Here is a 14,190-nt window from a genome sequence, read left to right as displayed (position 1 = left end):
AAAGAAAAATCATTTGAGAAGTGTGATAAAACTTTTTGTTATTTCGTCTAGAAATTGACAAATTACTAATAACTTTTCCAAGCGTATCGAATACAGGATAAGAACTAGGTCTATAATACAAGTAGAATAACAGAATTACATTAACGAATAAAACTTAATTTAACAATATTTTCGCGTATGAAATGGTACATTAATTTATTAGCAAGAAACTTTATCAGACTTATCAGATCAATAGTTGAAGTAAAAGTTTATAATTTCACATACATTTCGTTTGCTTTTGTGTAAAATAAATTTGAAGTCAATAAAGTTGGCGGGAGTTCCTCCAGACTAACATCAAAGCGATAGCCAAAATCATACATAACTTCAGAATTAACACGTTCGCCTAAATTCGGAAAATCAGCACAAATGAGATTATTTCGAGCGTTAAATTACATTGTTTGGTTTGGATAATAACGAGCTCGGTATTGGTTGATGTATTGAGCTGTTTTAATTGTCCATCTGGGTATTACGTGTATTGTGAAATGAATAATGCATCATGTAGCATATTACATGCATGTATGCATTGGGTAAGCCTGTAGGTAATTAATAATTGTGTGATACTCGAAGCTATTTCTAATCTAATCGACTACTTAGTAGTTAGTACCTTTACATACCGACTTATTTATTTATTTATTTAAATTGAATACACATAACAGATGTATCGTACCTTATGTAGATTGTAGGGACCTACTTCAAATATCGCGAAGATGTTTATAAAAACATTTTTTCGCCTAGTATTTCTTGCTAAATATACAACTTAAAGTAGATAAATCCAAAAATAGTAAATCTATTGAAAAATATAACACATCTTCACTATACGTAGAGGTTTTACGTCATATATTCAATTAAAATATGCAGGTAATTGGCATTCGTTGCACGAGTAGTAGTCCATTGAATGAGTCCCTCCAAGGGGGGTCTAGAGTGCGTGAGTTAGTAACGTAAGATGTTTTTTCGGAAACATGTCAAGAGTCCCTAGGTAATAAACATACTAAAACCCCGGGACACTAGGAGGAGCCCCGGAGTGGGGGGAGGGGGGGAATGGGTCCATTTTTTCATTTTTCGCTTAAATCTCAAAAACGGTACATGTTAGAGAAAACCTTTCAAGGAAAAGTTGAAAGGCCATGAAATTATCTACAAGTTGTACCTGAATCATTTTTTCCTATATCCTACCGTTTCTGAGTTATACGCAGTAAAAAATGATTTTAACTCAAACAATTTCCCCATACTACACATCAATCGATCAAAAAATATTTCTTTCTTCCAAAAAACTCAAATGTGCAACTTGTGACCGGTACTGATAGATTGCTCTTAATTAGCTCTTTAATTGGTAAAATAAACACATTCCTCCATGGAAGCCTTTAGGAGGAATCGATTGTCAAAATATTATATTAGGGCAGTTTGAATTACTGAACTTGATCTTTTTATTTTTTTCTTCCAAAAAACTCAAAAGTGCAACTTGTGACCAAAACAGATAGATTGCTCATAATTAGGTCTATCATTGATAAAAATACCAGATTCCACCATCGAGGCGTTTACGGGGAATTGAATTTTATTAAGGTAGTTAGTTAAAAAGTTCAAGTATCGTAACTACCCTAATAAAATTCAATACCTCCTAAACGCCTCCATGGTGGAATCTGGTTTTTTTATCAGTGATAGACCTAATTATGAGCAATCTATCGGTACCGGTCACAAGTTGCACTTTTGAGTTTTTTGAAAGAAAAAAAATAGAAAGTTCAAGTATCGTTACTACCCTAATAAAATTCAATTCCCCGTAAACGCCTCCATGGTGGAATCTAGTATTTTTATCCATGATAGACCTAATTATGAGCAATCTATCTGTACCGGTCACAAGTTGCACTTTTGAATTTTTTGGAAGTAAAAAATAAAAAGATCAAGTTCAGTAACTCAAACTACCCTAATATAATATTTTGACAATCGATTCCTCCTAAAGGCTTCCATGGAGGAATGTGTTTATTTTACCAATTATAGACCTAATTAAGAGCAATCTATCAGTACTGGTCACAAGTTGCACTTTTGAGTTTTTTTGGAAGAAAAAAATAAAAAGATCAAGTTCAGTAACTCAAACTACCCTAATATAATATTTTGACAATCGATTCCTCCTAAAGGCTTCTATGGAGGAATGTGTTTATTTTACCAATTATAGACCTAATTAAGAGCAATCTATCAGTACTGGTCACAAGTTGCACTTTTGAGTTTTTTGGAAGAAAAAAAATAAAAAGTTCAAGTATCGTAACTACCCTAATAAAATTCAATTCCCCGTAAACGCCTCCGTGGTGGAATCTGGTATTTTTATCAATAATAGACCTAATTATGAGCAATCTATCTGTACCGGTCACAAGTTGCACTTTTGAGTTTTTTGGAAGAAAAAAATAAAAAGATCAAGTTCAGTAACTCAAACTGCCCTAATATAATATTTTGACAATCGATTCCTCCTAAAGGCTTCCATGGAGGAATGTGTTTATTTTACCAATTAAAGACCTAATTAAGAGCAATCTATCAGTACCGGTCACAAGTTGCACATTTGAGTTTTTTTGAAGAAATAAATATTTTTTAATCGATTGATGTGTAAGTATGGGGAAATTGTTTGAGCAAAAATCATTTTTTACTGCGTATAACTCAGAAACGGTAGGATATAGGAAAAAATGATTCAGGTACAACTTGTAGATAATTTCATGGCCTTTCAACTTTTCCTTGAAAGGTTTTCTCTAACATGTACCGTTTTTGAGATTTAAGCGAAAAATGAAAAAAATGAACACATTCCCCCCTCCCCCCACTCTGGGGCTCATCCTAGTGGCCCGGGGTTTTAGTATGTTTATTACCTAGGGACTCTTGACATGTTTCCGAAGAAACATCTTACGTTACTAACTCACGCACTCTAGAACTTTTTATTCAATGGACTATAGGTATAGTTAGCATCGTGCAACAATGTAGAACATAATAATAAATCAATCATGGTAAATCCCTCATACCTAATTGGTCTTAAACCGCATTCATTAAACATCTCTTACAAAAGAACATATTATTCATTTATTATTGAAGTGAAACTTCTTTATCGGGGTTGGAAAAAATTTAGTGTAACATTTTTTCGTTACGCGCCATCTTTTTCTTATCTCTACCACGCGTGATTCGACGTATTTCTGTAAAGTTGCATATAGTAAATTATTTATTGAAAAATAAGGTCATAATGAAGTTTCACTTCTTACGTGTGTACACTAACTAGTACACGCACACATTTTTTAACTGAGTAACGAAAGAACTTACAATTATTCCAAAGTAAACATTGCACTTGAATTTAATTTAAAAACCTTTTGAAATACAGTTTTAATTTTTATCGTTTTTGAATAACTTCATGTCCAGGTCGAAAACCGAGCTTTTCAATTTGGTGCGGTTCTTATATTTGCGTTTTTCCTTTGAAACTCGTTTCACCTAGGTGACCTAGGTACTCTCTAGTGGTATCAATAGCTCTTCAAACACGGTAACATCAACTACAAATTTAAACGAACTTTTTTGTGAGAATTCTTTAAAATACGACATCGATTGTAAATTAAAATTCTGAATTTGTTCTGGGAATTTTGAATTTAACAGACAATGAAGCGAAGCGAAACACAAATTTTAATTGTGGTCAGAAATTCGTTAACTAACATAGGCATTTTGTTTTAGATAAACTAGTTTTAATTTATAGTTTTTATTTTTTTTCTCCATACGAATTCCAAAAAACGGACACACGATCGCTAGTATATGATAAATATATGTTTTTTTTTTCTCATTCTATTGATGTGATATTAATTCATCAAAACAGGATTTTAACAAAGTATATACATCACAACTGGAAATATAAAAAATCTAATGTTTTAAATGTATGCATAGATGCAGTGTCTCATATGTAATACATAATATATTCATCTATATCAGTATGTAAATAATTATTATTACGTCTTATATAACCGCATGGAACATTAATTATTATTATCTTGAAATATTAAACATTGTTTTAGTCGAAGTAAACATTGGATAATGAAAGCATTTATTTGAGCACAAATCATGAAATCTATGAACAATAATTTAAAGAAATATGTTAATGGAAAATCATGCTTAAAATTAGTATAGACAATGCACTATTTGTAAATAGTAATATTTTAATGCATGGATAGTTTACGTTACATTTTATGTATGTTTAAATGTCACCAAATTTATGTAACTTATTTTCATTAGATTAAACTCAAAACTTTATGTTGCACCAGCATGCCAAACTGACGACAAATTTAAAAAGTTGTATATTTAGTATTTACCACTTTTCAAACCAAACCTGTATTGAAGTTGTAAGTGATGAGCCACTCGAAAATAATCATTAAAAACATCTCCAATAACGTTCATTTTTCTTTGTTTGCAGACGAGGTTGCACCGAGTTACTCACCGCAAACATAAGAGTCAAACACGAAGAAGAATGCAAGTTCGACACAATGGTGTGTCCCATAACAGCCACCTGCTGTTCCGTCCCATTCGAGGAACTATCCGCCCATCTCCAGTCCACCCACAACATCATAGCCGTCTACTCACAAAAGATCAAAATCCTCATAGAAAACTTCCAAACCAAACTAAAGAAAACCGCCTGCTGCAGAACAAAATACAAAATCATCCTCCTCTACCAAAAAAGCGCTTTCATCATCAAAGTCTGCATCTACAACTATCACGTGAAAGTCGAAGTCATGAGACGAAAACTTGGCCATATAGCTGATGTCAAATCAGAAACAAAGAAAAGCGACTATTGCGCTTTAATCGAATTTCAAAGTAAAGCCCTGTGTACAAAGTCTGCTATCCTAATTGAGAATGAAGCGTATAGCAAGAAGGCTGAAGTACAATGGAGCGATGTCGTTATGAAATCTGAAAACGATGAAGCTATAACGATCCATGTTAATATAGGCAAGACAGATAGCGATAATGTTAAAGAGATTGCTGAAACGTGATCGTGTAAAGATATTGTGACTGATCTAACTGCGAATGTGATATTAGAAGTGTTAATAGTGACAGTGCGTTCTGCTCAATCTATTGAACGTAGTTTCCAGGACTTTGTAAATATATGTATATTTACTGTGTAGTTTTATGAATTGGACGTTTTCGATCTTTGGCTCTGCACTGTGTTCCTATTGTATTTTATAATCGTGAACTTTTTTGAAATGTATTCTATCTATTAACGATATTATTTGCTTGATAATCAACTTGAGAAATTTCTTATATGAATCTTGATTTTGCACAAATTACTGTCGTGGCATTTTGTGTAGCTGTTTTATTTCTCACATACGAATGTTTTTACTTAGTATTCTTAGTTGTATGCATTTTATATTATGGCCACGTATTTATCTGTATAAGTTATTTATTAAATTGCGTTATCGATTGGCTCTAACAGTGAGTTAAACTAGTCATTTGTTTTTATTGTCACAAAAGAGAATACTGAAAAAATATATTTGAAAAACACAATGAATTTTGATCACGTTCTGTGCAACTTTGAAATAACATCACAGTAATAGACGGATAAACTAACGTTTCAAATGTTTTATTTTTAAGCTAAACTTTATTTAAATTCGCTTGAAATCGACAACTATATTGGTTTGGATATTTCTAATGATTGGTTGTACATAATATATCACTATAGATACCTACCCAGTTTCTTCAAAAATTGATATAAAAATGTCAACACAAATACTTTATTGTATTTATTTTAGATGCCAAAGTAAAACACGTAATATCATTCAATCTACTTAACTTTCTGTGTTTGAAGTTATACAAAAATAATATAATTTTGTACATCTATATATGGCCATATTATAACGTACTGAAGTAATCATTCCATTTAAGGGTGCACTTACATCAAACGAACATAGAGCTAGAGCAAGATCAGTCTTGATCATTTAGTGTAAACGAAAACAATCAGTGTTGTTCAGTATTAGAACATTGCATAGAATCTTTTCGAACGCACTAAGAACAACGAAAGAATGCTCTACGCCTGTTTACACTTAAATAATTGGACATTTAGAAAGGTTAGAATGATTCGCTCGTTTGATGTAAATGCACTATAAAGAGTGTTCAAGGCAGTTGTTATTCGTAATATAGCATTCAATTGTTACAACGATATGTGACTGATATAGTGTAAGTTTTATTTAAGTATTGTGCAACGATTAGATGTAAAATAAATTGTAATTTAGACTTTTTATCTGTATTTTATTTATAGAAAACTTTATTAGACCCCTATGACACAATTCTGATACAATATATTATATAGAGTTTTCACGATCTTTGTTAAGTTTCATCCAATTAGCTACAGTATCATTGAATGAAACATAAAAAAGTACAATTAATTTTGCTACATTTGTAATGGCAATGCAACTTGCAAGTATCCTTTACATTGTTTAAAAAGTAGATAAATTGACTTCAACAGAAATAATGGTAGAAAGAAGAGAATTTGTTACAAGTTTTTCCACAAGACTGTCTAAGTATACACTGTAACAAATAGTCAATAGAAGAAGAAAAGTAAAATGAAGAGAGATAATCTCTTTTTGATAAAGTTCAACGAAAAAACAAAAAAAAAATGTGTGCGTGTACTAGTGTACACAAGTAAGAAGTGAAACTTGACTAAGTATATGCAACTTTACAGAAATACGTCGAATCACGCGTGGTAGGGATAAGAAAAACATGTCGCGTAACGGAAAAATGTCACACGTAACGAAAAAATGTTACACTAAATTTTTTTCCAACCCCGATAAAGAAGTTTCACTTCAAATATCTAAAATAGGTAGTTTCCGACAAATTCCTCGATCAATGTGAATGCGAATAATTTTCTATACCTAAATTATATTAGTTAAAATTTTAGATGAAAAAAATATTTTAAAAGTAAGGTAAATGTATTAAAAATATAAATACAAACGAGGGTTTGAGCTGGCTTAGGGATGTCACACAATAATCCGAAATAGAGGCAGTTATTCGTTAATACTTATTCATTTAAGCTTAGGATATCCCTACTGACACAATATTTTCCACTTTCACAACTAGAGAAATATGTTTATTACTATTAATTTAGTGGTTTGAAAATTTTAAATTTAGTTGGGTAATTATAATGTTTGAAAAAATACAGGCTATTCCTGTCGTTAAGCTATCCAGCTTATATTCCATATCATTGAGGTAAGAGTTAAGACGCATGCGAATCCGAGGCTTACAGTCAGTCAGAGAATAATCAATAATTATTAACTTTAAACCCACAACTAGCTTTTATTTTTAACACAGACAAGAACTTTATCCACGAACACTGAACAAACAAAAAACTTTATCTGAATACCACAAGATTTGAGCAATTTTCCCTCATTAGTATTCTGGATCAGAGCTCAATACGTGAGAAATGAGGCTGGACAAAACTTTGATTTCATATTGAAAGCTAGTTTTATTAAATTCATATTACTCCCGTTTTTAGGGTTCCGTACCATAGGACCCTATGTTTACTATCGTTGTGTCCGTCGGTCGGTCTTTCACCAGGTTATAACTCATCATAGTCTCATGATTTAAGTAATGATGTATAATTGATGTTGCCGAGGTTGCGAAAAACGAAGTTAAGCAACGGCGCGGATATAAATTGGATGGGTGACTTTTTTGTAGTTACTCTTTAGCTTATATTTTCTACGGAACCTTTAGTGCGGAAAATCCGACTCGCACTGGACCTACATGAATGTTTCTACATTATGCTTTTGCGTATCTCATAAAGTTTCTGAGGGTCATTATTGTACGGTATAAGTAAAGATATTGCAAGAAATAAGGGTTAAAAGGTTATCTTGTTTTACCAGCTGTTGTCTGTAACTTCGTTCATCTTTCATTTTGAATTTAATTAATTTGCTTTTAACAAAGTTCTCTCAAAGCACTTTTTAATTTCAACGTTTCTTAATTTCTTAAATCAATTTCATTAGTCATTCCTTTAGATGTGAATACATAATAATACACTCTTATGTAATTGAACTGCACATGTTTATAACATCCCCACTGCTTCAACAGTGAAGGAAAACATCGTGAGGAAACCGACATGTCGAAGATTCACAAGTTTGACGACATGTGACATCTGCCAACGCACTTGGCCAGCGTGGTGGATTATGGCCTGATCCAGAGGCCCGTGTCCCAGCAGTGGGAACATAATGGGCTGATGATGATGATGAATTGAACCTACAAAAGTAAATGATTAATATTCTCTTAAGGGCCGATTTTTCAATCCTTGGTTAAAATTTATCCGTCCAATAAAGTATTACACGAACATTTTCAAATGTCACCTGTAAACTGTCAAATACGGACAATTAGAATACATTTTTGAAATGGTAGTTTAATTCGTTATTCGATGAATAAGTTTTAACCAAGGATTGAAAAATCAGCCCTGAACCACGAATATGGATTTTATGTTGTAATAGCAGCATCCTAATAATAATTCCATATTTGTATCTTCCTTGTGTTTTCAATATAATGATAGTGTAATATAGGATACAATTTCACTTTCTTTGCATACATAGAATATTCGAGCACACTATGTCACATTACTCCACTAACCAACTAATCTCGAACGCTAAAATTTGCACACATCAAAGAGAAATGTTTGAACAAACAACTTAGACAATATTTTGATAGTTTGGGGATTAGGGTCTTTTGTTGATCTTATGTTCTAGGCAACTTCTAGGTCATATGAATTGACATTTAACAATTCATTGACGTTTTAGGATTTGTATGAGTAACTAGTTTATAAACGAAAATTCATAACGTAATTAAAATGTTACATGTGAATTCAATTATTTCGTTCCGTTTCAATGACTTATTAATTATTTTAATGGGCCAGTGTACTCCGTATGGTATAATAAATAATACTATGGTTCGTGGTATAATTTATACCTAATTGCTATGTTACACGTTACATAAGTTTTCTTAAACGCTTCAAAATAAGTCATTTTACCTTCTCCCTGTTATAATTACAACTAGCTGTGCCACGCCGTTTTTCCTGCATTTCTCCGCTCCTGTTAGCGTGATAATATAGCCCATAGCCTTCCTCAATAATTGGGCTATGCAACACTGAAACAATTTTTCATATCGAACCCGTAGTTCCTGAAATTAGCGCGTTCAAAACAAACAAACTCTTCAGCTATATAATGTTAGTCAATAAATAAATAAATAAATACACTTTATTCAGCACCAAATAAATACACGTAAAAAAGAAACAGACAATATTATGTTATAAAGCTAAAAAGGCGGCCTTATCGCTACTAAGCGATTTCTACCAGGCAACCTATGGGTAGGATTTTTAAATTCAAATTCAAATTCAAATTCAAATTCAAATTATATTTATTTGCAAGAATGTAGTTACAAATTATAGATGTTTTTAATTACAATATTATGTGGCTAATACATTCTACCCATTGATTGGGTGTGCAAATATTGAAAAGAAAGTTGATTAGTTTAATTATTTAAATGTACACACAATTCAATTTTCACAATTACGCGAACGCACTACGATTAACACGATTATATCACACACTATCACACACAATTCAGTTTACACTACTTAAAAGTCATAAATTCTTCAATGTCATAAAATTGTTTCACCATCAACCAGTTCGTCAGTTTATTTTTGAAAAAATTTACTGGTAGTTCCTTGAAATTGTCCGGTATTTTATTATATATTTTAATAGCCATAAATATTACACTGTTTTTAGCTGTGTTAATTCTACACGTTGGGAAATGTAAATTGTTTTGGTATCTTGTCAACATATGCGAATTTACTTCTCCTTTCTTCTTAAAGTATTCCGGGTGATATTTTACAAATAAACATACTTCTCTTATGTACATGCAAGTTAAAGTAAGGATCCGTAATTTACTAAACAGAGGTCTACAACTGTCTCTTTGGTTCAAACCGCACAGAGCTCTGATACATTTTTTTTGTGAGACAAATACCTTCCGCACATCACAAGATTGTCCCCAAAGAATGATTCCATACGAAAGTACAGAGGAAACGTAGGCATGATAAGCATTTATTGCTGCATTCATAGAAACAGTATCTCTTAAACGCCGTAATACGTAAACGAAACGATTAATTCTGTCACAAACGTAATCAATATGTTTGTTCCATTTTAAACCTTCATCCAACAAAACACCCAAGAATTTATGATGATCTACTTGTTCTATTACTTGGTTATCACACTTTATATTTAGGTTTATTTTGGAGCAATTCTTTGTATAAAATTGAATTATTTTTGTTTTTAATAAGTTAATTTTAAGATTGTTGTCTTCTAACCATTTTACAATATTTTTAACTGCTTCATTTATATCTCTCTCGTACGTTTCCTTTTCAGTACATTTAACAATTAGGGTAGTGTCGTCTGCGAATAAAACTGATTTGTGTTTCACTGATTTCGGTAGGTCATTAATATACAAGAGAAATAAAAACGGGCCGAGCACACTTCCTTGTGGTACACCTGATCTATTGGTTTTTTTTACTGATCTATATACGTTTCTTGATTGATTTACTATTTGTTGTATTTCCACAAACTGATTTCTATCCTTTAAATAACTAGCAATCCATTCTTTGGCAATTCCTCTTATACCATATTTATCTAACTTAAGCAAGAGTAATTCATGGTCTACAAAATCAAATGCCTTGCTCATATCTAGAAATATAGCGCTTACGGGTTTTTTTTCGATGAAGGCTTGAATTATTTCTTTCACCATATCAAAGCATGCTAATGAAGTGGAACTATTTTTCCTAAATCCAAACTGTTCTTTACATAAGATCTTGTTTCTATCAATATAATTTCTAATTCTTTCTAAGATTACTTTTTCAAATATTTTAGATATCACTGGTATTAACGCTATCGGTCTGTAATTCTTAATATCTTTCGGATCGTCTTTTTTAAATAAGGGTTTTATCACTGATGTTTTCAGCGCGTGTGGAAAAGTTCCCTGTTCCATCGATAAATTTACAAGAAAAGACAACGGTTCGCAAATATGGTCACTGCATGATTTTAATATTTTTGTACTTATTCCATCTGTTCCTACTGAATTAGTGTTATTTAGTGATTTTATTATTTTACAAATTTCGTTACTGTTTGTAGGTGTTAAGGGCTTGGTCTAGTAGTGCAAACAAATGCATCCTGTCATCCTATATGTAAATAATACAAATGTACTAAGGGAAAGTTGCTCCACTTAATTTTTAAAAATTAAATCATTCGTATAATTTAATATTCGTAATAAGTACCAAAAATGACAATTTGAAACAATTTTCGTGAAAATTACACCGGGTGATTTTTTTTTATCAGTACACAAAATTTGCGAATACTTTCTATTGATATCTTCAACTTCATGTTTATATAACTGATCAACTTTTACAAAGAAATTTGGACGAAATATAAAAAAAATAAGCTTTCCATACAAAATGCATAACTCTATACATTTTTTTCGACCTAAGTTTCTTAGTGAAAGTTATTCAGTTTAACTAATAAAACGGATAAACAAATTTTGTATTTAATAAAAAAAATGTAATGTTTGTGTTAAAAAATTATAAAATAGAAAAATACGCAAATGAAAACAAAAGATATTTATTACTGACTAGCTTCCGCCCGCGACTCCGTCCGCGCGGATGTCAGTCTTCGCGTCTTCTACAGATTTATTATATTATGTATAATATATAGATTAATATTGATAAACCTAATAAATCTTTTGCTAGCATTCTGATGCTTTATCGGTTGCACTGGATTTATCTCTTTTTTTTCAATCGCTTGAATGATATAGGATGGGTCCTTGATGGGCATCGAATGCTGAAGTCTCGAATCAATCAATTCTGACAGTAGGCAATTTATGTAAAATCTTGATAATGGTCCATCATTTTATTTTGCCTAAACGTTACATACTTTTTTATATATTCTATTTTTAACGAATGATTCACTCCAGTCCAAACAGCAAATAAGCAGACTTCTGCTTCTGCAACGTTTAGTTGTCCCTGAATTTGAAAAAATAGTCATGATTCTTATCTATGACAAAAGTGTTATTTTTTGCATTGTATTTCAAATATTAAATTTTTTTTAACCGCATCTTCCGCATTCATGTCTTTTGCCGGAATTAGACATTTAACTTCTACTAGTCCCATTTTCCCTTTTTGATATGGGAGTGTATAAAGTAAATTTTTTAGATATTTCTCGTTATACTTTTAAAAAGTTATTATTGTCATTTTGCTCATTAGGTAAAGTAATTTCGATATCAGTTTTAAGTTTTTTGATACCTGCAATAATAACGTCATAATCGCCTGCACATACTTATCGATTACACCCTGTATACAATCCAACATCCACATTCATAATGTTTTCCTGTCCTCCTCTCCTTAACGCTGTTCACCGATACATTTTAAATGAGTAAATCTGCTACCACTGAAGGATGTTTCATTGTGATCAGCAAATTTTCACCACTGTTGTCGATTATTTGTTTTTCATTTTTAATCAGCAATTGGGAATTATCAGTTTTGTTTTTTGCAGATTGGTGATGTACCCTAACAATACGTCGAAAAGGGAAAGCATCAACGAATTATCGTTTTCGTCCTCTTTTTTTATTCTTCGCGTCTCTGTTACTTCTGTTTGTTTAGTTCTCAACCCCACTGAATTTTCTATGTTATTGTGATCTTCCATTACATCTGAGTTTTGATGATGTGATGATAATCCATTCGTTTTAATATTGGTACTTAGAGTTGGTAGACTAAACTAGAAATGGTGGACTAAATTTGTCAATTTGTAAGATCAGAATATAAAACCAACATCCTGTATTTAAGTTACAAAATTAATAATCAAACATCATGCCGCTACGTTGAAAATGACTAGAAGAAAAAATTAAAACACCTCGGATCAATTTTGGAGTAAACAAATCATTTTCCCCGTATGGGGATTTCCCCGGATGAACTTGGGAAGTTCAAGTTCTCAATACAAGTTTATATTATATTTCGTATTTCTCAAACGAAAAATAAACATTTTTGGAACTTCAAAAAAATTATATTATAAGAAAATTTATGAGCTTACTTTAGTTTTAAAGAAATATACATCCCTTTACTGACACCCCGTAAAATAAAGAAATTGTTGCCAATCACCTTTGCAATCTATTTGGTTTCATTAACTTTATGTTCGAAGATAATTTTTTTTCTAGTAGTTACACGCGTATTTTTTTCGTTTATTTTCCATATCGAAATCAAATGTTTAAAAATACGAATATTTGCACAAAACTAAGATAAAAATAATCAATTAACAAAAATATTAAATTTAATGAAGTAGAGCAACTTTCACTTCGGTATGAAGGAAAATCGAGCGTAGAGCACACGTCAGAACGCTCCGGCCCAAGGAGCGCGACTAAAGAAATTCGCTAGGATTTTTACTTATTATTTTAAATATTTTTTTAATATTTAAAGAATTATCAAAATTAAAAAAAAAATTTTTTTAAAGGATTAATACTCATTGGTCTTCAACCAACTCGAATAAATTAATGGAAAAAATAACTTTTAGCAGTATTTATCAATCGATTTTGTAAGGCAAAAAATGGGAAATTTAATGAATTTATAACGTCCTAATTAAGAAAATCATAAGTTTTTCGGCAATTGTATTCAGCAGTTTTTAATAACGACTATATAAGGATAATAATGCGCTGATCAGATTGTGTAAATTGTAATCGGTTGCAACGTAGTGAGTGCACAAACTTAGCTCGAAATGTCTTTGGGGGAAAGAGACTTATCTTTAAGGCCTGATTAAGGTAACATAAAGTAACTTTATAAATGTGAAAAAATTCACGCGCATTGCGTATATAACACTAATTGATAAACAAGAAAAAAAAATTCAGTTTATCATTTCATTAGCCGGGAAAAAATTGTCAAATAACTTGTTGAAAACGTAATTTTGCTAGACTGCAGCCTTAAGAAAATAGTATTGCAACTTTCTGTAGTCAAAGTCTTTTTTATGGCATTTACATCAAAATTAAATTTTGTTTGATTTGTGATGTCAATAAAAAAATTATTAAACTGTTCGCAAATTTCATTCATTGAGTCGTATATTTTATTATTAACTACAATCTCTTCAATTTCTGTAATATTGGTTT

General features: G+C 31.3%; 2 protein-coding genes across 4 annotated transcripts in view; one reads left to right on the top strand and one right to left on the bottom strand.

The window, feature by feature from the left end:
• LOC149484260 (uncharacterized) overlaps window positions 1-6,266 on the top strand; it is a 64,049-nt gene extending 57,783 nt beyond the window's left edge. For both annotated transcript variants that reach the window (XM_089701813.1, XM_089701812.1), the window contains exon 5: window positions 4,451-6,266. In XM_089701813.1, coding sequence (XP_089557939.1) covers window positions 4,451-5,024 — 574 coding nt within the window. In that variant the 3' untranslated portion in view covers window positions 5,025-6,266. The remainder of the gene's footprint in view (window positions 1-4,450) is intronic.
• The window catches only part of Ac76E (adenylate cyclase type 2 Ac76E), a 209,507-nt gene that overhangs the window by 112,557 nt on the left and 82,760 nt on the right, over window positions 1-14,190 (bottom strand). The window lies entirely within an intron of this gene.

The sequence above is a fragment of the Colias philodice genome, chromosome 12 (assembly GCF_061535455.1).
Source record: "Colias philodice isolate Cphi_HAF_F1 chromosome 12, ilColPhil1 Martin Lab GWU primary, whole genome shotgun sequence".
Lineage (NCBI taxonomy): Eukaryota > Metazoa > Arthropoda > Insecta > Lepidoptera > Pieridae > Colias > Colias philodice.
Note: the sequence above shows the minus strand (reverse complement) of the source record. Positions and strands in the feature narration are given on the sequence as shown.